Source organism: Cervus canadensis, chromosome 13, assembly GCF_019320065.1.
Source record: "Cervus canadensis isolate Bull #8, Minnesota chromosome 13, ASM1932006v1, whole genome shotgun sequence".
NCBI lineage: Eukaryota > Metazoa > Chordata > Mammalia > Artiodactyla > Cervidae > Cervus > Cervus canadensis.
This window is the reverse complement of record NC_057398.1, coordinates 7,104,968-7,132,356: the sequence shown is the minus strand read 5'-3', so window position 1 is coordinate 7,132,356 and position 27,389 is coordinate 7,104,968. Positions and strand designations below refer to the sequence as shown.

The following is a 27,389-nucleotide window of genomic DNA, read 5'->3' as shown; positions in this document are numbered from 1 at the left end:
TATAAGTGAAAGTTTAAACAGAGGGCTTCAGTAGGCGTAGAGGAAGACAGTGGGAGGCAGTAAGTTTCCTGACGGTGGGGATTTTGTCTGGCGAATAGGAGGCACTGAAAAATATTTACTGAAGGATGAATGAAGGAATGATGCTTGTGGATCACGTGGGATGGACCCAGGGCTCTGGTTTGGGTCCATCTTAGAAAAGATCTGGATCCTTTTTTGATCTTGACTCTCAGGTCAAGATCAATGCCGATCTCCTATGTTCATGTGTGAATCTTCTCTTTCTTCCTGGATTGGGTTAACCCTCTGTCTTGTTTAGTCACCTCGTAGGCCTCTGCTTAGCTCAGACAAATTGGGAATCAGGCTGTGAAAACTGAGATATGGTTCCGGCTGTAAGCGCCCAGGGACAGCCTCCAGATTCAAAAAGGATGACCTTTTTGAATGCTATACAGCTAAAGTTTCAAGTGATGTAAAAAAAATTAGTGTGGAAGGGAGCCCATAGTGTGGAAATCAGTGCACAAGTCCAGAGACACTCGAGAGAGTGGAAATCCCTGTGGACACCATCTTTACCTTTTCAGCAGAACCACAAGTAATTGAATAGGAGGCTACTCTAGGTTGAGGCTGGGTATGTGGACTCTGCTAAGAGATTCCCACAGAGGAGGGGTGGAGGGATGGAGGGTGGAGGTGGGGCAGGTGCCAGGTCAAAGAACCTGTCACTGATGCTCTCCCTTGTCTGCCCTTTAGTTAAGGACATCTCCCCAAAGGAGTTATTCACTAGGCTCTGACATCCACACTTGGACCTTGCCTATAATCCAATCAACAGAAATGAGGTGCTTCACTGTTCTCTCTGCCCCAAGAATAAACACACTGTAACTCATTTCTGTCATAGCTCAGTCGGTGAAGAATCTGCCTGCAATGCAGGAGACCCGGGTTAAATTCCTGGGTCAGGAAGATACCCTGGAGAAGGAAATAGCAACCCCCTCCAGTGTTCTTGCCTGGAGAATCCCATGGACAGAGGAGCCTGGCAGGCTACAGTTCACGGGGTCGCAAAGAGTCAGACACGACTTAGCAACTAAACCAAAACCAAACCAAATTCATTTCTGAACCCTCTGGGTTTTAACTAAGCCAATGCCTGGTGCCAGAATCCCTGCCTAAAGGTGGGAGGTGCAGCAGTGGAGAAAGAACACTTGCTGCTTGACTTATGTCATTGAATCCTCTTGCCAGTTCCGAGACATGGGCAGTATCCTCGTGTGTGAGCTGAGTAAACCGAAGCCCAGCCAGTTCACACAGCTAGGAGCTGCAAGAAGGGAAATTAGAGACAAGTTTGGACTAACTCCAAAGTTCAGGTTTTTCTGGGGACAACAGTTATGCCCATAGAACTTACCTGTAGAAGTGGGAATTGTTAAAAAAAAAAAAAGAAGAAGAAGAAGAAGTGGGAATTGTTAGGACTAGAAGGCAACTGTGGGATTTGTTCAGCTCCTTCAGAGGAAGGGGCTTGGGCTCAGACAGCAACAGTGATAAGCTCTGCTCTCACGAAGTACCAAAGAAAGATTTGACACCCAGGTGTCTCCTGACTCCCTGGGGCCCTTCTCCTGTCTTTCCATAGAAGTCCTCATAATAAAACTTTTCTTAAATTTTATGTCTATCTGCTTTAAAATCAAATAGTACTGAAAGCTTTATAATAAAAATATCATCCCTCCCCACTCCTTGTTTTTGTTGAAACAATATTTCATCTCCTAATATTTTCTGTTGAAATCTTTCATCCCATCTTATCTCCCTGCTTGTGCTTTTGTCCTCTCTTAACCTTGTGAGTTAATACCCCCCGTTTTTTTAATTTCTTCATTGTCATTTTACTGGAATGGCCTGGGGAGGGAGACAAGATAAAACACATTCAGTCAATCAGTCTTGTTGAACAACAAAAAAAATCCAGTTTCTCACCACACTGCCCCCCAAAGATCCTGTATCCCCAGACAACTCATTTTTCTGAAGTCAACACACTCTTCTGTGCTCCTGGAGTTTGCCCTGCACCTGGCCCTGTGCTGGGAGCTCATGGCTTACCAGAGTTTCTGTCTGGCCTGTGCCTTGCTGCCCCCAAGGACTTGACTGAGGCGTGCAGAGAATGATTTACAGGAGGAAACAAAAAGTAGATAATGGCAGTAAGAAGCCCTCCCACCCACTTGTCAATTTCAGAGAGCTTTCATATCCAGGATCTCTTTCACAGCTGCTGATAAGCACAGGATCAGTTGCTCGGTGCTGACCATGAAGTTAGAATCACAACACTGCTCTATCCCAGCAGAGCAGCGTATCTGAAGTGGGGACTATGAACCCTCATGTTCAAGGTGCTTGTAACTTGTTATTTGGTTCTTTTGTCTGCAGGTCTAAAGCTTCCTTTGCCAGGGGAGATGGAAGTGGACTCTTGTACTTCCAAGGGAGTTACTGAGTCTTGTTTTTCCTCCTCCTCCTCCTCCTCTCATACAGACCCAAGTTTGGAATAAAGAAAGCTGCTTCTCTGAGAACACTTACCAGGGCTCATCTTGGTCCATGGATAAAAGAGAGTCAGAAACAAATAACTGTGAACACTTTCTTGGGAATTCTACTCAAGTCTTGAGCCAAAGCCTATGTCGTTGTCTAGGCTGGAACGTGAGATTCATTTATGGATTTATTTCTGCTGCAGAAATCTCAGTGCTTGTAGGATTTGGATGGCATTCTGGGGTGCAGTCTATGGAGGGAAAGGGGACGAGGAAGAGGCAACACCAAAATGCATTACAATTTAGGCTGTGGTTCAGACAGTGTGTTAGGCTCCCCGGAGCCCTAGTCCCTTGAAACCCTTGATGGAGGCAGAGATAAACCAGACCACAGAAAGGACCTGGGATAGACCTGATGGGCTCCAGAATTGCCTTCCAGAGGCTGGCTGGGGTCTGAGTTCCTCTGACAGAGCAGAGAATCGGACTGTTTAGCTTGCAGTCCCCACCCCTTCTTTAGCAGCCCCCTTGATGTTCAGGCTCGTCTTAGAGCTTATTTGCTGTCACTGCTTCCAGGAACACTCCCCACTGTACTGAGCCATTGGGAAAGGTGCCAGGCCAGTTGCCATACCCTCTACCCGGCCAATAAGTGAGAAGGATTTGGGTCACATGGCTTTACTGTCATGTACTTCATACTGTAGAGGCTAAAGCTTCAGGGTTGTGAAAAAGAACCCACCTCACCAGCTCAGGGCTTCCCTGATGGCTTAGTAGTAAAGAATCTGCCTGTAGTGCAGGAGTTGTGCATTCAATCCGTGGGTCAGGAAGATCCCCTGGAGGAGGAAATGGCAACCCACACCAGTATTCTTGCCTGGAAAATCCTATGGGCAGAGGAGGCTGGTGGGCTACAGTCCATGGGGTTGCAAAAGAACTGGACATGACTTAGCCACTAAACAACACTACTAGCTAAGAGCTGCCTGGGAGCCAGAGAGGGAAATTCCCCAGTTTCCTATAGGTGTGAATCAGGGCGCCTATGCTGAAACGTACATCCCACTGCCTGAAACTCAGACTCACGAGTGACTCAGCAGTGCCTCACCTGAGGGGGGACAGAGGGCAAAAGGCTGGGAACACTGCAGGTTCAAGCCACGTGGGGAATGTTTGAATCCCGAGAGTGCTCTTTTGAGATCATAGAGCAGATTCCTCTAGAGCCCTCACAGTTCAGTTCAGTCGCTCAGTCGTGTCTGACTCTTTGCAACCCCACGGATTGCAGCACGCCAGGCTTCCCTGTCCATCACCAACTCCTGGAGTTTACTCAAACTCATGTCCATTGAGTCGGTGATGCTATCCAACCGTCTCATCCCTCTGTCGTCCCCTTCTCCTCCTGCCTTCAATCTTTCCCAGCATCAGGGTCTTTTCAAATGAGTCAGCTCTTCACATCAGGTGAGCAAAGCATTGGCGTTTCAGCTTCAAAGTGCCGTCAAAGGGACTCACAAGATGTTCTGATTCCTCAGACGGAGCAGATAAGGTATGTCTCAAGCAAAACAGACCTCAGGGTGGCCTCTTGCCAGCTCTCATTTGAAGAGCCAGGAAGTTCCTCCTGATCTCTACCTTGATTCTTCCTGCTTCATCCCCTCTCGTTGGTTCTTCAGTAGGGGGACACAAGAGTTGGAACTGTGCTTTGTTCACCATAGCACCGACAGTGTCTCGATGCGTGGGTAACTTAAAACAAAATCTAGCAACCAGTGCAGCACAGTCAGAATGGCCTCTGGCTGGGGTGCTCAACAGGATCCAGGAGGAAAGAGCTCTGGGCTTGAGTTCTAGTCTTGGCTCTGTGGCTAATTTACTATGTGACCTCAAGCAAACCACTTGACCTCTCGGGGCCTCAGTTTTATCACCTTTAAAAAAGGGATATCTGGACTACAGGTTGCAAAGTCATATGCCAACAGGATCAGGCAATTAAAGTGAAGGAGTGAATCCAGTAGGGCGGGGTTGTCCTGACTGTTACATGTAGACTCCCTCTAAATGGGCAGCTGTTGCCTGATGGAGCTGCCGACCCAAGCTGTCCCAGGCGTTCAACTCTTCAGGAGATGCTAAGGATCTGGATGTTTTGTGAAATCTCCTGATGTTTAAACAATTCTGTGGATCAAACAACATTTTTAATTCCCCCCTCGACTAGAGGATTTGAAGGGCCCTCCCAACTCAAATTTTCTGCTTCTAGAATATACGTCTTCCAGGGAATTCCCTGGTGGTTAGGACTCGAAACTGTCACTGCTGTGTCCTCAGATGTTCAATCCCTGGTCAGGGAACAAGACCCTGCAGGCCACGCAAAGGAACCAGAAAAAAGAAAAAAAAGAAAGTGTCTTCCAGAGAAGATCACTAAGAAATCACCTTAGTTATGGTAATTTCAGTTACTGCAAAAGTGAATGTCTGTGTGTGGGCTCATGCTTTCAGCTTTTGGTTCCCCTCAAATGACACTCTTCTGGTGGTCTTCCCCCGCAGCCTGCTTACACACCAGCAGGGGACTGTTTGTTTGCTCTCATGAGCCCAGCGCTGGGCCAGATGGAAGACACAGCTTGTCCAGTGAGCTCATCAGCGGTAATGGGCTGGCTGTGCTGAAGACATAGCCCTCCCCTTTTCCTGCATGAAGGCAAGAGTGGCCACAAGCAGTGGCTGATTCAGGCTCTGGACCTCGCTGCCTTTCCAGGCCTTTGCTGGCCATGTCCCTAGGCTGAACTGGGACTAGGAATCCAGTCGGCATTATTACCAATCTGGAGCTCTCCAACCTAGCCATATTAGCTTGCTAGTTTCCAAATTAGTTTGCATTTGGAACAATGGAGCATAGACTGGGAGGCTTAAACCACAGAAATGTATTGTCTCACAATTTTGGAGGCCAGAAGTTCAAAATCGGGGTCTCAGCAAGGTTGGTTCCTTCTGAGGCCTTCGAGGGAGGGAAGGGTCTGTCCCAGGTTTCTCTCCTTGGCTCGCAGATGGATGTCTCCTTGCTGTGTCTCTTCACATCCTCTTCCCTCAGTGTCTATTCATTTCTACGTCCAAATTTCCCTTTTGTATAAGGACACCAGTCATACCTGATTAGGGCCCATTCTAATAACTACATTTTAACTTGCTTAACTCTGTGAAGACCCTATCTCCAAGTCAGAGCACATTCAGAGACACGAGGGGTTGTTGGATCTCAACATCTGGATTTAGGGGACACAGTTCAGTCCATAACACTGCTTCACCATGGTCTCTCACTCACTGCTTTAAACTCCAAAACCTAAGCACCCTGCTTGTGCCCCTTCTTACTGGGGACAGCCCAGTGCTGCAGCATCCCACGCGCTGGTACTCAGCTCACTGTACGCACGCACTCTATATGGACTGAGGTTCTCTGCAGTGGGAAAGGTGAGGGGACGGTCACCAGGCACCCATTAGGGGACATACAGGCCTTGAATTTCAGGTAATAGTATGAGATGTCTGCTGGTGGTCCAGTGGTTAAGAATCCACCTGCCCATGCAGGGGACTCAGCTTTGATCCCTGGTCTGGGGAGATCCCACATGCCCTGGAGTAACTAAGCCTGGATGCCAACACTACTGAGCCCATACACCGCAATTACTGAAGCCCGCGCTCCAGGGCCTGTGCTCTGCAATGAGAAGCCACCACAGTGAGGAGCCCACATGCTGAATGACCAGTAGCCCCTGCTCGCAACTAGAGAAAGCCCACGTGCAGCGAAGAAGACCTAGCGCTGCACCTGGATAAAAGAAACAACTTATGATCAATGAACCATTTATGGTAGCTTATAATAATCATTCATAATAAATAAATGAAAATGGGTATTTTAAAATGAATAAATAAACATCAATAGTAGGAGAGGTCTGTTTATTCTGTGAGGCACTCCCTTTATGGTACTTTTTATCTTCACATCAATAAAAATGGTATTCCCAACTGCAGTTGGGAAGTGCCAAATATCATTCCAAGCACTTTAATGAAGTAATTTTTTGAATACTCACAATACCCTTTGGAGGTAGATATGATTATTTGCGTCCTTCTACAGATGGGCTTCCCTGGTGGCTCAGCGGGTAAAGAATCCGCCTGCAATGTTGGAGACCTGGGGTTTGATCCCTGGGTTGGGAAGATCCCCTGGAGAAGGGAAAGGCTACCCACTCCAGTTTTCTGGCCTGGGTTGCAAAGAGTAGGAAACAACTCAGTGACTTTCATGTTCACTTTTCACAGATAAGACACTGAAGCGGGGACAGCTTAGGAAAACTTGCCCAAGTCTATAGTAACTGATGGAGTTGGATTTGAATCCCAATAGTTGGCTGCAAAGGCCATGCTTTTAATCATTACCAGATAGTATTTGGAAAAGGCAGGAGTATTATTCTCATTGAATAGATGAGGAAATCAAAACCAAGCAGCTAAGGAACTCATTTAGGGTCACAGGGGTGAAGGGCAGAGTAAAAGCAGAATTCCTGCCCTGAAGCCACAGGGCTTTCCTCAGAAGGGACCAAGTATCCTGGGTCCCTTCCCCACACCCCGCTCCACTTACACAGGCCCACAGGTAATAGGGCCAGCCCAGAATCTCTAAACCCTTATTTGTGGTTAACTGTCTCCATGCATGCATGCTCAGGCGCTTCAGTTGTCCGACTTTTTGTGACCCTATGGACTATGGACCCTATGTAGCTATGGTTTTTCCAGAGTCATGTATGGATGTGAGAGTTGGACTATAAACAAAGCTGCTTAGCCCACAAAAACACATCACAGCAAGCCGGCAATGGCTGAGAACAGGCAAGGTCGGCAGGCAGGGAGGGGGACCCTGTGGAGGCAAAGTTGGCAGGCAGGGAGGAGATTTTCTTTTAATGGGTTTAAAGTAAAATGACTCTTAGGGACATTTGGTATATGTGTTCTTGTGTGTGTGTGTACGGGTGTGTGCATGTGTGTGTGTTTCCGTGCCAATCTTTTTCAGACTTCTAAGCGATCCATCCTAAAGGAAATCAGTCCTGAATATTCATTGGAAGGACTGATGCTGAAGCTCAAACTCCAATACTTCGGCCACCTGATGTGAAGAACTGACTCACTGGAAAAGACCCTGATGTGCTGGGAAAGATTGAAGGCAGGAGAAGGGGCTGACAGAGGATGAGATGGCCGGATGACATCACTGACTCGATGGACATGAGTTTGAGTAAACTCCGGGAGTTGGTGATGGACAGGGAAGGCCTGGTGTGCTGTAGTCCATGTGGTCACCAAGAGTCAGACAGGACTGAGCGACTAAACTGAACTAAACTGAGAATCTCTAAACCCTTATTTGTAGTTAACTGTCTCCAGGCGTGTGGGCTAAGCCGCTTCAGTTGTGTCCGACTCTGTGACACTGTGGACTTGTAGCCCACCAAGCTCCTCTGTCCATGGGACTCTCCAGGTAAGGACACTGGAGTGGATTGCCATGCCCTCCTCCAGGGGATCTTCCCGACCTAGGGATCGAAGCCGTGTCTCTTATGTCTCCTGCCTTGGCAAGCAGGTTACTTCCTACTAGCACCACCTCCATACCAAAGGGGTAATTATTGGGCAGGAGGGAGGGAGGCCCCTTCTCGACTTAGATCTAAATCTCCTCGACTTAGATTTCCTCGCAGTCGCTTCCAGTGCACAAGCCCACGAGCCCCGAGGGGTCAGGTCTAGACCTGAATCCTGGCGTTTACCTTCTCAGCCTGAATGAGGAGCAGGGCAGGGCGGTGGGGAAGGCGCTGCGAGGGCCTGGGCCTCCCAGGAACACAGGGTATCATATTTCTCGTGACCCGCCAATCCCGGACGCGGGGGCGTGGCCACACCTGGGAGGCGGGGCCACACCTGGGAGGCGGGGCCACACCTGGGAGGCGGGGCCGGGCGGCGGAGGTGGGGGCCGCGGCGTCCCCGGGCGAGGCGCTGACGTGAGCCTGGCGCACCTGGGCCAGGCAGGTGAGGGCCGGCGCGGGGCGGGGAGCGGAGCCCGTAGTCCCTACCAGCTCACAGCCAGGCGTTTCTCTCCCTACGGGTCGAGGAGCGCGGTGGCGGCGGGTGATCGTACCTGGGGACTTGGTTCGGAGGGACGTTGGCTTCTGGCAGCCGGATTGAAGACAGGTGGGAACGCCAAAGTCCGGAGACTGGCTTGGGGAAGGGAGGACACGCCCGCTGGTGAAGGGTCCCCTCCAGAGCCTGCAGGGGTGAGGAGAGCTTGCTTAGGGACATCTGTACGTCGGGCGATGTCCTCTAGGGCTGGGTGCCCGTCCCTGTGACCCAGGTGGCTACTGGATGGTCAGCCCCAGCTTGGGATCGCCGGACCCTTCCCGACCACTTGCTTCGGTCCACTTCCTTTCCCTCCCCGCCCAGCGGGAATGCGCGGCTCCCAGCCTCCACCCACCCACCGTCGGGGCGCGCTAAGGCGCCTCCACCCCTCTGGTCCTACCGGCTCGCCACTCCGCCGGCCCTAGCTGCCCAAAGAGGGGATTTCCCAGGACGGACGGCTGGCCCTTGATCTTGGTGGGTGTTTTGAGAAATTGCGGGTCGGGGCGACCAGTAGCTTCGGCCAGTTTGTTTTCTCCCGTGGAATCTGTTTCGCACCGTCAGACCCCTCTCCCTGGGCCTGGGAGACACCCGTGGATTTCCAAGTAGCCAAACGAGGTGCCGGGGAGGGTGGCACCGGGCGTGGTTGCTCTGGGGGTGAGGCGCTCTTCGCCTGAAGGGGCTGGAGGGCGGGTGTGGAGAAGTGGGGAAAGTCTTCCAGGCCGGGGTGGAAAGCAGGCCCGGGGTGCCCGTGTTCACAGGGAGCCTGCTGTGTGGTAAAGGGGTCACCCGACGCCACCCTGCTGTCTTAGTCGCTGTCAAAAGTGGAAGCCAGGAAGGGAGAGGAAGAAGGCGCGTTTGAGCAGGGGTTGGGGAAGGCGGGGTGCCGACCCAGGACAGTTCTTTAGGCTTAGATGTTTGCATAACGCTTGACACCAGCACCCCATACAGGGTCGCTAGCTCTCTCCAGCCCCCAACTTCAATCAAGCAGCGGGGGAAGGGCATAGGAATTATGGCTAGAGGCTCAGAATTTACCCCTAAACGGGGCTGAACTAAATGGAGGAAAGACCGGGGAACTTGGAAGATGGCATTTCAGGTCCCTCCAAGAGGAGGGAGAAAAAAAGCAGGACCATCCCTTGAGGCCTGTCTGCAAGAAATGAGGGTGTGTGTGTTTTACTCTGAGCAAAATCACTGACAGTTGAATCTCGGCTTTGGGGTGGCCGTGTTCTTGGGCAGGGGCTGCAGAGATGGCAGTGCAGGTGTTTCTAGGGGACCTGTTCCCTGGATTGGGGTGTGAGAGAGGATAGTTCATGCATTGGGGAGGTTGAAAGCATCTGTGCTCAGTGCCCAGTGTGAGGGGAGTGATTGGGTTAGCATCTTTGTTCTGTGGCTGGTTGAATACCTGTTGGAGACTCAGGCCTTGAATTTTGCTATAATGGTGGCTAGAGATAGCCAGAGCTGAATTCAACTAGGCTAGGGTTGTTCTGTGGGCCTTGGGATTTGGGTGGCAAGAGAGTTTTGAAAGAAACCTTTGGTTTAGATGTGTTTGAGGGTGGGTGTCATGCAGTCTCCCCCCCCAAGCATTTTGTTGGCCCTCTGTGCTGCTTGGATCTTTGTCGATGTGTTTGGTTTTTGCTCTTGGTGTACAGAAGAAGGGAGAGACTCGGAGGGCTGGGTGCGGTGGCAGGTTATGGTAGAGCCCACTGACTCGGAAGTATTGGGTCCAGGCCCCAGTTAAAACACGTTGCTGTGCCTCAGTTAACCCAGCTGTAAAATGGGGATGATAATAATACTTCTAGATCATGAGGATGAAGTCAGACACGTTAAGTAAACACGTATGTGAAAACTATAAAGCCTTTGTAGATATAGAGGATTGTTGTTACCATGGTTTCTGTTAGCTGAAGGCCATCATCTTTTTTACGTCCCAGTGGCCAAGAATGCCTTAGCTTCCTGTGGTTAAAAAAAAAAAATATTACTTGTAGTGTTCTGTTTTTAAACTATAAATTAAAACATGCCATTGTAGGAAAATGTGAATCGTATAAAAGTATGTAGGGAAGCGTGAAAGTCATCCACAATCCTACCATCACTAAGGTAACTACTTGGGTAACGACTACGAACTTCTTGTTGCATCTATATCTTATTTCTACCCCTTTTAAAAATTCTATGCGCATATATACACAAGTGCATGTTATGTTACAAGATGGAGGAGATACTATCCAGTCAATATTGTACGATGCCTTTTCCCTCTTAAGTACATATATAAACATTTTCCCAAATCCAATAAAAATTCTTCAGATGCCTCGATGTTCATAGCTGCTTGATACAGCAGCCTATGAATGTCTGATTAGCTGTTTTTCCCTGTTATTTTGATTGCCTCCCAATTTTCCCTCTCTCCCTGTTTTTGTAGTCTTAGTTACTGGGTGGCAGGTGGAGATGCTGGTTGGCTTGGAGAAGATGGGGAGGGTTAGCTGTGATGGAGGTGGGGCAGGGAGGAGGAGGCGGGGTAGGGTTGCCCCTGCGTGCTGCCATCTTGAGAGAATGCTGAGAACATGGCTCTAGATCTCAATCACTGATCTCCATGGGTGGATACTTCTCCCTCCACATCACTCTGTGTGAAGTTCCTTGTGTTGGCTTGGTTGCCTTAATTTTTTTCTTGATGTGCCATGGATCAACTAGGAGGAACCCTCTTCTTTAAAGCCTGCGATCCTATAAGAGGTGGATTTCACATGTCTGCCAGTCCTAGACACAGGACTGACCATATTGCAACAAGTGTGTTAGTCGCTCAGTCGTGTCTGACTCTTTGCGATCCCACGGACTCTAGCCTGCCAGGCTCCTCTGCCCATGGGATCTCCCAGGCAAGAATACTGGAGTGGGTTGCCATTCCCTTCTCCAGGGGATCTTCCTGACCCAGGGATCGAACCCCGGTCTCCCATGTTGCATGCAGATTCTTCACCTCCTGAACTACCAGGGAAAAGTATAGGATGGCTGACCGTATTGCAGTAGATCTTCTCAAAAGCCCCTCACTAGGTGGACCCCTTTGCCACCCATTTCCGGTTCTCTTGGTTCTTCCTTCGCCCCATCCCCCCCATTATCACAGGCCAGGACTGAGGAAGGGAAGGCTAGAACTTGCCCTGCGGAGGATATGCATTCTCTCCTCCTTATAAGGTAAATGTTCTCCCGGGTTTGATAGCTTGATTTGCTGCCCTACGGAGCAACCTACACCAAGGCCAAGAACTCGGGGGTAGAGGGCACTTGAACACCCCTTGCCACCTTGCCTGCCCGTGGGGAGCTCTGCTCCCTAGGGGGGCAGGTTTCAGTTTCAAGGCTTGGTAACTGGGTCAGAAGGCTCAGGTGGGGGCAGGTCCTGCTTTGCTCTTAAAGTGCCAGTGACCCAGCTGGGTTTGAGTTTTCCCGTTGGTTGTCAGGCTGGCTCAGAAAAGAAGTGACGCGTTAGGGGCCCCCCTCTCAGCTAAGCTCCTCCGAGGGGGAGACTTAAGCTGACTCAACGGGTTTGATTTCTGAACCGCAACCCTGGTGGGAATCTTTCTTGGTGGGAAGGTGACTTATTTATCTTCCTTTTCTCAGGTTCTTGTGGGGTTTGAGCAATTCCAGCATGTATTTCTTCAGGCAGTCTGATGAAAACATTCTGTTTAGTAACTGACCTCGCGCTTGTCACACAGTAGCTGACGAACAAATATTTGTTGAATGAACGTTGTTTTGCAGGCATCTCTTTCTCACCTGAAAGTAAAAACAAAGTGAGATAAGAACACCAAAAAAAAAAAAAAAAGACTCTAAATGCAGCATCCCAGGCAAGCAATCCTCCAAGGGTTTGCTCTTTCTTTTAGCCACCCAGTTGGGACCGGCCTTTGTTTCCCCGCTGGCACCGAACGTTATCTGGTAGGCTGTGCTGAGCCCTTCTATTTTTATGAGAATCAATTGCAGACTTTACCCAGGCTGGCTCCTGTAGCCAATCAGTTCCACTCAGCCTCTGTGGGGGAGATAAACAGACCCAGGTGAGGAGGCTGTCCTAACAGTAGGGAGCGTGTCTCATGACTGTTTTTAGGACTCTAGGGTTAGGTACTGTGATATTTGATTATTTCAGGGCTTCTGAGCTTTACCAGACTCAGTTACAGAGCACTGGATTGTTCTAGGAATAACCAGCTCAGACTCCCCTTCCCTTTTTTTCCCCCCTGTACAGAACCTTTGGGTGGCCCAGAGAAAGAAAACCTGACTTGAGGCCCAGCTCTCAAATTTCTGTGGAGACACTGCCTGCTCATCGATGTAAGTGAGGACTTTGCCACCAGCACCCACCCCTTTGCCTGCTTCTCTCTCATCACGATGCTGTCATTCCATAGTTGTCTAAAAAAGAGAGCGCACGCTTCAAGTTCTTGTCTATCCTTTGCTGTTTCCATAACTTTTTTCTTCCCTCTCCTGAGATGAGATTGAAAAGGGCAATTTGCCTTCTGTTCCCTTGGTACTTCAGGAAGGACTGTGTTCCAGCAGGGATGACATCATCTTTTTATTTTTCTGCCTCAGGATTTAAATAGAAGAAATGTGATCTACTTACATGATAAGTCTGATTTGGCTGGAGCATGAAAAATAAATGGCTTTGGAAGAAGAATCAAAAGAACCTTTTAACCTCTTCTTTTCTTCCCCACCTGGCACAGTTTATTCCCATATTTAGTTTCTTTGCTGTAATCTAATGAAACTGTAGCTCTATCATACGGGAACAGTGGCTGGGAACTTTTCCCAGGGGCTGGCCTAATTCTCCTCTCCCCACTTCTCCCCCCTCCCCCCAACCCAGATCATGGCCCTCCACCCCCGCAGAGTTCGGCTGAAGCCCTGGCTGGTGGCCCAAGTGGATAGTGGCCTGTACCCGGGGCTCATCTGGCTACACAGGGACTCCAAACGCTTCCAGATCCCCTGGAAGCATGCCACTCGGCACAGCCCCCAGCAAGAGGAGGAAAACACCATTTTCAAGGTAAAGGTCTTCTTTTACCGTCTCACTCGAGACGTTTCCCAGTTCTTAGGCCCTTCTGGTTTTTTGTTGTCTTGTTTTCAATTTTGGCATGAAGAAGGTCCTAGATCCAAAATGCTGATGCAGCAGAATGTTGTTGATGTGGGTGGGGGGACAGACTTAACAGGCATAGTGATTTCTCTTGTTGGGGCATGTCTGTTATTACAGTTGAGGCCGTTTATTCTTTCCCATCGGCCGAAGGTACTCAGCTCACATCCCAAGGGATGCCACATGTGACTGGCTATGCTCCTGTTAATTGCCTGTAGGCTGGGGCTGTTCTAGACCTCTGGAGGGTCAGCCAGCAGTCAATCTTTCATTCACTCAAGGCTCTTTCTCTGGTCTGGAAATGGCTATCCAGACCCAGGCAGAACTACTGAGTGATAGCAGGCTTCTAACAGCCCGTAGAATGGGTGTTGAGGGCCCACTGCAAGTTTCTTTTGGTTTTAAAACATTTCGCCCCATCCATCTATGCATGCGTGCCCTGTCGTGTCTGACTCTTTGCGACCCCATGGACTATGGCCCTCCAGGCTCCTCTGTCCATGGGATTTTTTCCAGGCAAGAGTATTGGAGTGGGTCACCATTTCCTCTTTCAGGGGATCTTCCCAACCCAGAGATCGAACCTGAATCTCCTTCATTGGGGCAGGCAGGTTGTTTATCACTGTGCCATCTTAAAAAAGAAAAGGTGATTTAATTACAGGTTTTTATTCTACAAATATTTTCTTCACTAAAGAATAGCTTGAATGTGAGAGTTATTTTGCTTAACTGAAAACAAGACTGAATCACATGGCATTTTATAAAATGTAAGTGAAACCAAAATCTAAGATGGAAGTCAGTGAGAAGGTAGTTGTGGGAAGGGCTATTATGTGGTTTGTAACTCTGGAAACTGTGCCTCCGCTCCAGACCAACTTCTCTGTGCTGGTCAGTCTTCTGTCTCTTGAGTAACTTTAGTTCCTGCAGCTCCAAAACACGGAGAAATGAGTTTCTCCATTTTTTTCCCTGACTAGCAGCTGGAAGTCAAGTGAAATCCAGTCTCTATCCTGAACCTCTCTAGACTGATGCCCGAGGTTCTGGGCATCTGAGATTGGGCCAGGAGAACCCATCCTAGAACTGTTCACCACCCAATATAGTTATATTGGATATAGAGACGAGAGGTAGAGAAAAAATTGGCCTGTGAATACTTACAAAGTAAATCAGTGCTTTTAATTAAAAAATTTAATAATGATATGAAAGTGGTAAAGAAACCATCTGGAAACCACCACCAATTATTGGAGCTGGCATCAGAGGACGATGGGCCCAGCTGGCCTCTTGCCGTGGCCTTGGCCTGCAGCCGGACTTGCGGTTGAAGTGCCTGGTGGTGGTTGGCCACGGGGAAAGAGGCTGGTTCCTGAAGGTTCCACTCACGAGAAATGCTCTGAATCCTTAGGGCTTGAGGAAAAGGTGGCTGTGGGCAGCTGCTCTGTCCTAGTTATATCTGTGGATCTGTCTGGGGAATGCTAAGGGGAGGTCTGGGTGTCAGGAGGAAAGTGAGGGTGCCTTCACAGATCCCAAGCTCTGGCAGGCCTTTGGCAGGATCAGGGTGTCGAGGTGACGACCAGCATTAAGAGGGTGTCTGCTGCATACTCTAGGCGCATTATCTCATTTAGTTCTTGATGACGCTGGAAGGAAGATGTTACCTTCCTGTTGCAGATGTAAAAGCTGAATCTCAGAGGGGCTACGTAACTTGCCCAAATCACATAGCCAATAAGTGGTGGGGCCAGGGTTTGAACCCAGGCCTATCTGGTCCCCGTTCCATTATCAGACAGCCCCTTCTGACCAGGAGCTGGGACTCCTGGCTTCAGGTCCGACTATCGTCACTCACTCGCATGTGTGGTCTTGAACAAGTCACATAATCTCTTTGGGCTTTAGCTTCCCCTTCGGTAAAACCGGGATAAAACCAGTCTTGCCTGCCTCACGAGATTGTTGTGAGAATTGAGTGAAATAAACGTCTAGAAAGGGACTCATAAATTGCCATAAAAATGCAGCGACTGTGTCCATTTTTGGAAGAGAAATAGGGACCTGCCCGGTGACCAGAATCTCAGAATGGGTTTGAACACAGGTTGTTTATGAAGACAATGGCTGTCACGTGGTGGATACCACCCTCTGCTGCATCAGCCTCAGGTCCTCCACAGTGTCTGAATGGGCCCTGGGGGTGGCTGTGCTGTGAGCAGAAAGGGTTCTGGGTTAGTCTGGCTGCTCTCCATAGAGGGGCAGGGATTCAGGGAGCCACAGAAATCTGCAGACCTGTGCCAAAGTCAGCACTGCCCAAGCCAGCCGAGTGGGGCCAGAAGGTGAGTGGACCTGGAGGTCAAACAAACGGAGGGGAAAACAGGGAGGGGCAGCCGCCAGGTACCGCCAGGCGCCACTGGAGATAGGACTCCCTGGACACTGGGGGCCCGTGAGGTGGAGATCTCCTACTGGGGGCTGGATGCGATGGAGCCTGCCTCACTGAGGGCAGAAGCCTTGTCAGCGCTCTTCACTCCACACCGCAAAGAGGGGAGCCCCCGGCCCAGAAGAGGGTAGGAAGACGTGAGTGAACTGGAGGAGAAGGATTCAGGGTGGCCATTGGAAGAAGCTTTCTCATGACTGTGAGGCACTGCAGGGAGTGATTGAGGGAGACCAGAGTGCTCAGAGGACGGGGCAGAAAAACTCCCATCTGGGCTTGAGGAAGGAGTCCACAGTCAGGGTCGGAGGCGGGGAGGTGTGACTGGACGAGCGGCGGGCCCCGTCAGCTTGAATAAGCTGCCGTGTGCTTCCTGATCTTGGGTCCTCGGCAGACGACACCCCCCTTTTCTGCACCAGGACGTACTGCACAGCCCTGAAGAAAGCGCAGACATGGAGAATATGTCCATGGCGGGGAAGGGCGGATAGCCCATGAAGCAGACACATGGATGCCTGTTAGACCTGCAAGCTAAGAGCCAGAGTGGCGAGGCCACCGTGGTTTTGGCCCAGGCCACCAGCCACTGGTGTTTCCAAAGAAATGTTCCCAGTGTGGGAGTTTGAGGAAGTAGGGAAAGGCGGGCCGTGTGAGTTTATCAGGATGTGAGGCCCTCCGCCGCCCGCTGAGGCGAGGTGAATTCTCAGAGTGCATGCCCTGCCCTCCTGCAGGCTATTTTAGTCCTAACGGCACTTGGCTCCTGCAGTTATTTGTGCATCAGATTGAAGACGGAAGGGGGAGGGAACAGCAAGACCACACTCTTCATATCATATGCCATCTTCCTTTTTCTTCTTGTTACATAAGCAACTCATGTCAAAAAAAAGTAAAACAAAACAAGAAAAATTGGCTGCAATCCTGCTTTCAAAGTTACCATTAGCATCTTAGTGTACATTTGGTTCAGATGTTTCTTTATTTTCAGTCCTTCATTATGGCCGTTGTAGTCACCAACTGGCACCAAAGCTTGAGATAAGGCTCCTCTTTTCCCAAGATTATATTTGCATCTGGTTTAATCTCTCTCCCTTGCCTGGTCCTCCAGGGTGGTGTTTCCTGCTGCAGCCTCTGTACACTGGGGTTGGGACGATGGGGCGGCCAGGCGGGGCTGTGTGTGTCTGTCTGCATGCGGGAGGGTGGGCACGCTTTGCAGCATGTCTGGGCAACAGCAGGCATTCACTGCAGTTTCCTGTCCTTTCAGGCCTGGGCTGTGGAGACAGGGAAATACCAGGAAGGGGTGGATGACCCCGACCCAGCTAAATGGAAGGCCCAGCTCCGTTGTGCTCTCAACAAGAGCAGAGAATTCAATCTGATGTATGACGGCACCAAGGAGGTGCCCATGAACCCAGTGAAGATATATCAAGTGTGTGACATCCCCCAGCCCCAGGGCTCGATCATTAACCCAGGTGAGGCCCCAGCTGCTGGGAAGAAGGTGGACAGTGTGCTGGGTTCCTGGCCAGATCCTTCAAGAGATAGCTGACTTGAAAATTGCCTCTCTTAGAACGTTTATGACTGCTGAACAAGAAATCCTGTTCCTAAAAAGGCTCAGAGAACAAAAGATATAAATGCAGCAAGGTGTTCCTGCTCACTTAGTGGAACACTAAAGCATTAGAAAATGGAGGGCGCATAGAGTTCTGTAAAAATAGCTTCTCTCTGGGCTCAGCCCTGAGAAGAGAGGCCAGAGAGTTTAGAAGAAGGAGGGATTAAAACTTGGAAGGTCTGAGTTCTAAACCTAGTTCTTTTCACTGTGCTACCATGGGACTTTGAATCAAATTCTTTGACCTTTTGAGCCTCAGTTTCTTCCATTATAAAACCTGGGCTCTCGTCTTTCCTGCCTATTTCAAAGGCTATTCTAAGAATCAATTAACATGACATTCTTTTTTTTTTTTTTAAGCCAACTAACTTTTATTATGCTTTCTTTTTTTGGGGGGGGCGGCGGTTAACATGACATTCTAAAAGCTGATAAGTTCTCTTTATAAATGATGGGTGAATGTCATTGAATTTGTACGGTACGATCCAATTAAGAGCCAGGTAACTTAGACTTGACCCCCAGTGAATCTAGGGATGTCCCACCTTGAGGGAAGTTTCTGTCCTCACATTAAGTTTACAAAGGAGAGATGTTGTGGTCCTTGGGTCCTTAAAAGGGATGTTAATGCATCAAAGTAGGTTTAGAGTAGAAGTTAAAAGTTTTCTAGGAGAAGGGAATAGGGTGAGAGCATACATTAGGGTTCTAGAGAAGGAGCTGGAAGGAGGTGGTGAACACCTTCGGTCCTCACACTTTGGCTAGGGCATTGGGGGTGCACACTGAACCCCAGGAGCGTCTGTGCTGGCAGTGGCTAGCTGGAATAGTGGGTCAGCTACCAGGATGACGGTGAAAAGTGAGCGGCTCGTTTGTGGGCCTGTGCATCTGTTTTTCGGGTAGGATCCACTGGGTCTGCTCCTTGGGATGAGAAAGACAATGATGTGGATGAAGAAGATGAGGAGGATGAGCTGGACCAGTCACAGCACCACGTCCCCATTCAGGACACCTTCCCCTTCCTGAACATCAATGGTGAGTGGGGTGATGGGTGGGTGTGGAGGGATGAAGAGGAGGTAAGGGGCTTTCATTTTGCAACTGTTGACATTATATCCACCGCTGCCTTGGGAGCAATGACTAGACCCTGTGGCCAGGCTGCCAGGATGTTAGCAAGTAAGGGTCATAGGCAAAGGAATTCCTAGGCCCAGTTATCCCAGTGGGGTGGCTTCTAGGCATAGAGAGCATCTTCTGAGACTTATGTGATAATACAGAGAAATTAAAAAATGAAATTCATTCTCAATCGCATATACAAATACACCAGCTGTTACAAATTTAGCTGATTTTCGTCAGGTCAAAGTGCAGAGATCATTTTTATGAATTGGAGACCAATTCTTCTGGTGTTTGTCTTGGTATGAATTTTCTGTCACTGTCTTAACAGGGTCTACTCTGGTAAGACTGTATCATGGGACCCTTGTGGCTTCTACAGCTCTTAATACTAGGCTCTTATAAAATTTATCTACTAGAGACTTTTATCTTTTTTTTTTTTTTTTTAACCTTTTGAATTCAGCATCCCAGGAAAAACGAGTTGAGAGGTTTGAGGGTCACTCCATGACAGAGCAGATACTGCATTTTCTGTTGCACAGGATTCTCAAACACAGGGCGAATGTCTCTTCTGCAGCATCTGCACTTGAACTTTCCACTGACATGCTCCTAGACATGTGATTTGCATTGTTGAGCAGCTTTTCCTGCCTTTCTAAGTTCCATCTGCTGTGCCTGCATGCTAAGTTGCTTCAGTTGTGTCTGACTCTCTGCAACTCCATGGACTGTAGCCCACCAGGCTCCTCTGTCCATGGGATTCTCCAGGCAAGAATACTAGAGTGGGTTGCTATGCCTCCTCCAGGGAATCTTCCCGACCCAGGGATCGAACCCGAGGCTCTTATGTCTGCTGCATTGGCAGGCAAGTTTTTTTTTTTTTTTTTTACCACTAGTGCTACCTGGCTGCTATGGGTAAAATGAGATAATTTTGCCACCTAGAAAATTCAGTATAGCAAGATGATTCCTTTAGGATTTTGGAATATCCTATTCTAGAGGATGCCCCTTCCTCGGAGAGTCAAGAAATGACTGTTATCTGTCTACTTGTCTTCTTTCACTTACCCTGTCATTTATAACTTTGCAACCAAGTGATGAGTAAAGACAGTCATCATCGAGCTTGCTCAGGCTAATATTGCCACAGCTACATTCCCATTTAGTGAAATCTTAAGATTTGGACATTCGGAAATGTGAGATCCTTTCCCAAATCCTTGGCTGACTCATTCTGTTCTTCTCACCCCTTAAAAGGATACAACTCATTTCCAGGACATATATACTTAATTATTATTATTTTACTATTTAAAAAAGATTATTTTTCTGATTTCCTATTTCTTTTCATGTCTTATTAAAGATTCTGTTGTTTGGCCTTGTGTTATGGGCCACCTTGGATCCTTTATGGAAACATGTGAACATATATTAAAAACAAAAGTAAAATGGGTACATAGATTTAACCAGGCTTGTACACAAAGGATCAAAGAAACATTAACCTCTGTGATTTCAGAGCTGTTGGGCAGAGAAAGAAGAATTGTTGAAGAATAGATGCATAAAAGGTGAGGTTAGGAGGAAAAATCTGAAAACTTTGGAGTGAGCCAACTTTGACAATAGCAGGGAAATAGGATGGGTTTTTCATTCTCTCCAGTGCTTTTCACTTCGCTACTATGGGACTTAGAATCAAGTCCTTTGACCTTTTGAGCCTCAGATTCTTTAATTGGATACTTTGGAATAAATAATACTCTTACATGGTTTAAATTCATAATGGTACAAACAGGAAATCAGCTGAAAGATTTTCCTTCCATCCTTTCTCTAAACAGTTTCTTTCCTGGAGAAGACAGATCTTACCAGTTTCTTGAGTATTCTTTTAGAAGTTGCATGCATATAAAGTGTTTGTTTTTAAACAAATTTCTATGTATTAACACTCAAAGTTAATCAACCAGTTTAGTTGAGTTCATTTTACAGAAGACAACCAGCTTCTATTTAATTGCTGGGCCCAAATTTTGCAACAGGGAACCTCACATTCATACCCATTCTAATTTAACCCCAGAGAAAACTCACTTGTCTGTTAGTCATCAGCAAATGCACGTCGTCAGAATCATGAGTCGATGCAAGAACTAACAAGATTAGGAAGCAGAAGCAGGAGAACCTTGTTTCTTTTGGTGTTCGTTGGGGGAATTATTGGGCTGCTATGCTGAGTCGTGGTCCAGTGTTGGACCTTGTAGGTTTTGGAGCCTCAGCCCCAGGTGGTGTGCATGGGTGGTACCCCACCAGCCCACCCACATCCTTCTCTTCTTCTAGGTTCTCCGATAGCACCAGCCAGCGTGGGCAACTGCAGTGTGGGCAACTGCAGCCCTGAAGCAGTGTGGCCCAAAACGGAACCTCTGGAGATGGAAGTGCCCCAGGCACCTGTACAGCCTTTCTACGGCTCTCCAGAGCTGTGGATCAGCTCACTCCCAAGTAAGCAAGCCTTGGTTTCCTAACTGGATCTTCAGCTCCTATTATAGTCCATTTCCTGCCCCACCTTCTGCCTCCATTTCTTTGCCATGTATAGAATAGTCCCCCAGGCAGCCTCTGTGTCTGGTTCCTGGCTGGCTGATGAGTAACTAGGGAAGAAGTAAAGAAACATTAGCCCATACCTGCTTGCCCAAGGAGATCCTCTGATTGGCCACTGTGCAGCTCTGAGTTACTCACCTCTTAGGTGGGTGGAAGGCCTGGGTTTATCAGGGTATCTGGGGTATTTGGGGACCAGGTTGGCAGTGGGATAGGGAGGTTATTGACTGTGGATTTGGTCAAGGAGGCTCTTGGGTTTTGAGGTGCTTTAGAACCCAGAGAATATTTCTTTCTGAATTGGGCACAAATCCATCTCAGTGAAGAATCAACGTCCTGCCTCTCCCTTTCACAATACACAGGGTAGGGGTGGTGGGCTGGGGGAGGGGGGAGAACTACCATTTTGTCCAAGAGGCTGATAGCTTTGATAAGACCTATAGCGTGCAATAGACATTTGCTGAGTGAAAATTTACTTTGCTGTGAACCAAGTAAACCAAACTTACTGTGTCCTTTTGTGATATATTATTAGAACAGATCCACAGTGTGTGCTCCTCTGTGTACTTTTCAGAAAGATGGCTTGGTATTTTTTATTGTCTCTCTGGTTTCTTTAAACAGTGAGTCAAAAATGATAACACAAACCAGATGCGGCCTTAGTTTTTTCAGCAGCTCCTTCTAACGCCAATTGATGTAAAGACTCAGTACAAAATGGGGAGACTAGGACCCAGAACTTTGGTTGGAGGAATTCTAGCTGTTAGGGAGTGGTGACTGAACCAAGATAGTATAGATGGACTTTAAACTGTTTGCTTCAAGGCAGCCTTTCGAGGGAATACTCCCAGGATATGTTGATGTCTCCTTGTGTTGCAGGAAGGATAACTATGCCCGTGGCCTTCCTGGATGCTGGCTGAAAGGTGGCTTGATCCTAATGGACTTGCACGAGTCTTAGGGATGGACAGGCAGAGCAGTGGGGCAAGACTCTCACTGTCCCTTCTTTCCTTGCAGTGACTGACCTGGACATCAAGTTTCAGTACCGTGGGAAGGAGTATGGGCAGACCATGACCGTGAGCAACCCCCAAGGCTGCCGGCTCTTCTATGGGGACCTGGGTCCCATGCCTGACCAGGAGGAGCTCTTTGGTCCTATCAGCCTGGAACAGGTCAAGTTCCCGGGGCCGGAGCACATCACCAATGAGAAGCAGAAGCTGTTCACCAGCAAGCTGCTAGACGTCATGGATAGAGGACTGATTCTGGAGGTCAGCGGGCACGCCATCTATGCCATCAGGCTGTGCCAGTGCAAGGTGTACTGGTCTGGGCCATGTGCCCCATCACTTGTTGCCCCCAACCTGATTGAGAGACAAAAGAAGGTCAAACTGTTTTGTCTGGAAACGTTCCTGAGTGGTGAGTCTTTTTTTCAGAGGATTGATGGGTGGGAACGGCTCCCTGCAAGTATGTCTTCCTCCTTCCTGCCCCGCCTTTCCTGGCTCTGCAAAGATCCTAAGGAAATAGTTTCTTCGGCAAGAAGTCAAGGTAGAAGAAAACCTTGATTCTGAAAAATAAAAGTGACCAGGGCAGAAGGATGTTCCACTCCAAAGCTATATATTTGAAGCCAGTTTTAGATTTGCTGTGGTTCCTTTGTTGGCAGAAGAGGGAGACAGCTTTTCATTGCTCCCCAGAGTCCACCAACTTATTTATCCTTCACTTTAGAAGGTGACCCTACTCATCATAAGTGGTTAAAAATATAGTCTTCTCATCTGGGACACATTTGAGTGGCAAATTCAAGCAGGTATATTCAAGGAGGGGAATGAGATGTAAATTTTCCGATGTGGTTTGAACCCCAAGTCTAGTTTAAGTGGTGTCCGATAAAACCCTCTGAAATGATGAAAATCTTCTATATTTGTGTTGTTTGGTATGGTAGTCACTAGCCACATGTGGCTGTTGACTATGTAGATGTGAGTAATGTGACTAAGGAACCATCTACTTTTAATGAATTTAAATGCAGTAGCCACATGTGGCAAGTGGCTACTACACTAGACAACATAACCTAAACGCTGGTGTTTACTGAGTGGATGTGGAATGACCCAGTATACCGAACTGCTCTTCCATGTTCTACAGATCTCATTGCCCACCAGAAAGGACAGATAGAGAAGCAACCACCATTTGAGATCTACTTATGCTTTGGGGAAGAATGGCCAGATGGGAAACCCCAGGAAAGGAAACTCATCTTGGTTCAGGTGAGGAGATAAATGTCAACAACTCTTTGTCTTTTTATCAATGCTTTAGCCCGTAGGTCTGGGGTTGAGCCCTCAGTTGAGGTATCCATCAGCCTATGTGGATTTCAATCCCATGAGATGGAGGAGCAACAGAGTTTTGTATATTGTACAGTAGAACCAGGCTGGAGAATAGGAGGTCCTCAAGGCAAATTACTGATTCACGGGAGACTCTGTTTTCTCAATGACTTTAGAGTCTTGCAGAAGCCTAATAGGATATGACTCTTTGCAGCTCTTTTAGAAGTCTTTTTGAGCTACTTTAAAGGACATATTCTGTAAAGTGGCAGCAAGACCACTTGGGTTTGGCTGTGGATTTGTGAAACAGGATAGGCAATAGATGAAATTTGGGTAAAAGTCTTTGTCAGTAAGCAGTTATTTATTTAGGTATGTGATGAGATGCTGCCTCTCGGTTCTTTCCCTTCATCTGAACCAAATTCTAAAGTGAACCTTGGCAGGATAGTCCAGAGAGATGAAAGCATATTCTGTGTCTAGACATTAAAGTTGGGGACTTTCCCATAACCTCACTAGTCCTTCCTTCAATCTTGGGTCCCTCCTGCTGTTTTTTTTTTTTTTCTTTCTCTGAACCTTTTCTCAGAGGATACCAGTGTGCTCTGTGTCCTGAACAGGTCATTCCAGTGGTGGCTCGGATGATCTATGAGATGTTTTCTGGTGACTTCACACGATCCTTTGACAGTGGCAGTGTCCGCCTGCAGATCTCAACTCCAGACATCAAGGATAACATCGTTGCTCAGCTGAAGCAGCTGTACCGCATCCTGCAAACCCAGGAAAGCTGGCAGCCCATGCAGCCCACCCCCAGCATGCAACTGCCGCCTGCCCTGCCAGCTCAGTGATCATGAATGCCATCTTCCTCCTCTTTTTTATAATATTGTACATATGGATATTTTTTATTTTTCAGATTTAGCCAGCTTTCAAAAGCCTTTCTTCTAACAATATTAGTAGTCTCTGACTCTCCAAGTATGTCTAGCTTTTAAAGTTGATTTAATTTATGAAAAAAATCACCCTTCATACTTTCCTCTTCTTTAAACCTCCCAAGGTAGTATAATGTAGTATCAATAGAAGGAGATTTAGCCTGGGAGTTTGGACAACAGGGTTCTAACTGCAGCTTTGCTTCCAGTGGGGTGGTGTTGAACCAAGTCATTTAACCTCTGGGCTTTATATTCGTTACTGTAAAGTGAAGGAGTTAGAATGATGCCTGAAATAATGCCAGCTTTAAGACTCTGACTTGATGACTTCATTCTATTTGTACAAGGCAAAACTGCCTGGAACAGAACCCTTCTGCCTTGTTCTTGTGCCATGGTTTTTTTTTTTTTTTTTGCTTTCATTAAAGTCCCCTGAAGCACCGATTTGTCCAGGATTGATCTCCGTTTGACCTGTTATGCTAGTATAGTAGGCTGGTTCCCTGACGGGGGAGAGGGAGGGAGGGGTGCCAGCTGGTTGCTTAGGAACCAAGCTTGATATCTAAACAGAAATAGGTGCCAAAGTCTGAAAGTCACCCAGCCTGTGGAGTAAAAGCTCACAAATTGAGCTTCTAAAAGGAAGCTGTTGACATAGAAAAAGGTTAGGGATTCTGTGGTCAGGTGTTCACCTTGCTACCACTCAAATACAGGCATACCTCGGCGGTATCGCCAGGCTGGTTCCAAACCCCCATGATAAGCTGAATATTGCCATAAAGCAAGTCATATAGATTTTTTGGTTTTCCAAGGCATATAAAAGTTATGTTTACATTATGCCATAGTCTGAGTGTGCAATAGCAGTATATCTAAAAATACAAATGTGCATACCTTAATTAAAAATACTTGATTGCTAAAAAATGGTAACCATCTGAGTCTTCAGTGAGTCATAATCTTTTTGCAATCGTTACATCAAAGATCACTTATCACAGATCACAATAACAAAAAAAAAGTATTGTGAGAATTACCAAAACATCACACATAGACATGAAGTGAGCAAATACTGTTGGAAAAATGGTGCCACCAGTCTTGTTTGATGCAGGGTTGCCACAAACCTTTGATTTGTAAAACACAGTATCTGCAAAGTGCAATAAAGCAAAACACAATAATAAAATGAGGTATGTCTGTACCACTGTGTGTGTGTGTGTATGTGAGAGATAGATGGGAGTCTATGACTCAGTGAGAGCCTTCAGAGAGGATAAAGCTCCCTTGTTCTTCTTTCCCTTCTTTGAGGAAGACCTGAGACTGAGCTGGGCATGCAGGACGAATGCCTCTGACTACAGAAGAGACAAGGACAGTTCCTCTGTGCATGGACACGTTTTCCTTTCATTTGGATTTTTTGCAGTTGGGAAAAACAGGGTGTTGAATATGTTAAGGGCAGTGTGAAGAAGGGCTGGGCAGTGCTTTTCTGGAAAAGACTCATGTAGTACAACCCTGCATGTTTCCCTCGGTGGAGGTAGGTGCGTTTGAACAATTAAGGTGAAGGAGGTAGGTGCGTTTGAACAATTAAGGTGAAGAGTGGTGCAGAACATTGCAGCCTTGGCTGCCACAAACTGGCATTAGCTTTTACTTTGTCCTTGACCCTTTTACTCTTTTTACGGTGAAATTCTACATAATTTAAACTCCACGCCCGAAATGGAAAACAAGATGCTAGTCTCTGGTTGCAGGCCGCAATCCTCCCAAATGCTGATACCTATTTTGGGCCATATCGTATTAAGAAAGTCCATGTCTGCTCTGCTACCCTTAAAGCCACCTCCTACTTGCTACTGAAGTTGAGCTTGCTAAAAAGTTGGGCTAGCTTTATTTAAAAACCATAAGCTCCCCTTAATTACAAGTAGCAATGGTACTTGTTTATTCAGAATGCTTAAGCTGTGGTTTTAGGGTCTCTAAGGGACCTAGTAGATCTGCTGTTACTAAAGTATGACAAGAGAAATCTGAGTGCTCAATTGCGAGCAGAAGTTGGGCTTCTAGAGACCAGGAAATATGCAAGGTCTAGAAACTTTATACTCTGGGAGCATCTGAGTGGGTGAAGTGAGGGATTTGGAATTGACATCTGGCTGCCTCTGTGTCTGCATAGTTCAAAGTTAGAAAAAAAAAGAATCCACAACAAATACATTGGGAGGACAACTGTTGGATCTGGGCCGGGCCCGTCCCCTTTTTCTATGTGATGCTAACAGGCTGTCCATCTGGATGAGGGCCCAGAAAATGTGAGCTGGCAAAGGGTGTAGAGCATAGTGTTTAGGTGCCAAGAAAGACTGAACTTTTAGTATGTGACTGTAATGAAAAGCTTATGAATATGTCAGAGGAATGAATGAGTGGTTTTATGAGGCCTTAACCCAACAGCATAGTTTCTTCCTTGTTTTTTATCCTTTTCAGAATGCTGGGACAAGGCATGCAGGGCTCTCCACTGATCTCCCTCAGTGTTCTTTCTCTGGTCCTGATGCCAGGTATCCTTTCTTGGAGACTGAGTCTGCTATCTCATTTGATTGTTACACCATACCCTCCCTTGGTTTTCTACTTCTGTGCCTTCAGGCGGTGTCACCAGCTTTTGTTTTCTTCACTGTCCACCCTTCTCCACTGTCCACCCTTCACTGTTGGCCACAGTCTGGATCTGCACGTTCTGTTCAAAAGCAGACTCTGGAACTGCCTGAATGTGGTCTGGGATAGGAACCACATCATATTGATAAGTGAGACAAAAAAGAACATTTCTTCCCTCCCAACCTTGAGGTGAAATGGTGCATGAAGACTTCTCATGGCATCTCACTGGGAAAAGAAAACAAAACCCCAAAACCAGTGGTAGGTATAAATGAGAGGGCAAATGTTGGATCTGGGCTGGTCCCTTGTCACATAATTAGGTCCCTGGCTATATGTCCCCAGAGCACCCTACACTTGTCTTTCAGAATAATCGATTCCCTTGTAATTGCTCAGTACCTGTGTCCTGCATGACTGCAAACTTGCTGGAGGTAAGGACTGTGTGTCTTGGACTGTACTGCCAGCCCTAGCACAGTACCTGGTACATAGTACATTCTCAAATATTTGTTAGAATGAATGAA

The 27,389-nt window shown here is 47.6% G+C and overlaps 1 protein-coding gene and 1 long non-coding RNA gene across 4 annotated transcripts; one reads left to right on the top strand and one right to left on the bottom strand.

The window, feature by feature from the left end:
• Window positions 1–8,370: 8,370 nt before the first annotated feature.
• Window positions 8,371–24,729, top strand: IRF6 (interferon regulatory factor 6). 3 transcript variants are annotated; one of them, XM_043486246.1, is made up of 9 exons: window positions 8,371–8,393; window positions 12,676–12,758; window positions 13,282–13,458; window positions 17,160–17,364; window positions 18,381–18,509; window positions 20,856–21,014; window positions 22,104–22,496; window positions 23,211–23,329; window positions 23,992–24,729. In XM_043486246.1, exons 3-9 carry the CDS (start codon window positions 13,285–13,287, stop codon window positions 24,214–24,216), a joined length of 1,404 nt encoding a protein of 467 aa, XP_043342181.1. In that variant the 5' UTR covers window positions 8,371–8,393; window positions 12,676–12,758; window positions 13,282–13,284; the 3' UTR covers window positions 24,217–24,729. The 3 variants fall into 3 exon arrangements, with proteins under 3 accessions (XP_043342181.1, XP_043342179.1, XP_043342180.1); XM_043486244.1 differs by lacking the exon at window positions 8,371–8,393 and adding an exon at window positions 8,417–8,555; XM_043486245.1 differs by lacking the exon at window positions 8,371–8,393 and adding an exon at window positions 8,878–8,954.
• LOC122452549 lies at window positions 8,505–13,275 on the bottom strand. Its single transcript, XR_006272743.1, has 4 exons — window positions 13,045–13,275; window positions 12,140–12,215; window positions 10,361–10,427; window positions 8,505–8,630 (listed from the first exon to the last, which is right to left on the bottom strand). It is a non-coding gene; the product is annotated as an uncharacterized LOC122452549 (long non-coding RNA).
• Window positions 24,730–27,389: the final 2,660 nt, after the last annotated feature.

What these genes read in the sequence shown, in the direction of transcription:
- IRF6 (XM_043486246.1), top strand. Translation starts at nt 13,285, where the DNA reads ATGGCCCTCCACCCCCGCAGAGTTCGGCTGAAGCCCTGGCTGGTGGCC. An exon ending in GGGCTCGATCATTAACCCAG is followed by an intron (nt 17,365 to 18,380) that starts GTGAGGCCCCAG and finishes TTTTTCGGGTAG; the next exon opens with GATCCACTGGGTCTGCTCCT. An exon ending in CCCCTTCCTGAACATCAATG is followed by an intron (nt 18,510 to 20,855) that starts GTGAGTGGGGTG and finishes CTCTTCTTCTAG; the next exon opens with GTTCTCCGATAGCACCAGCC.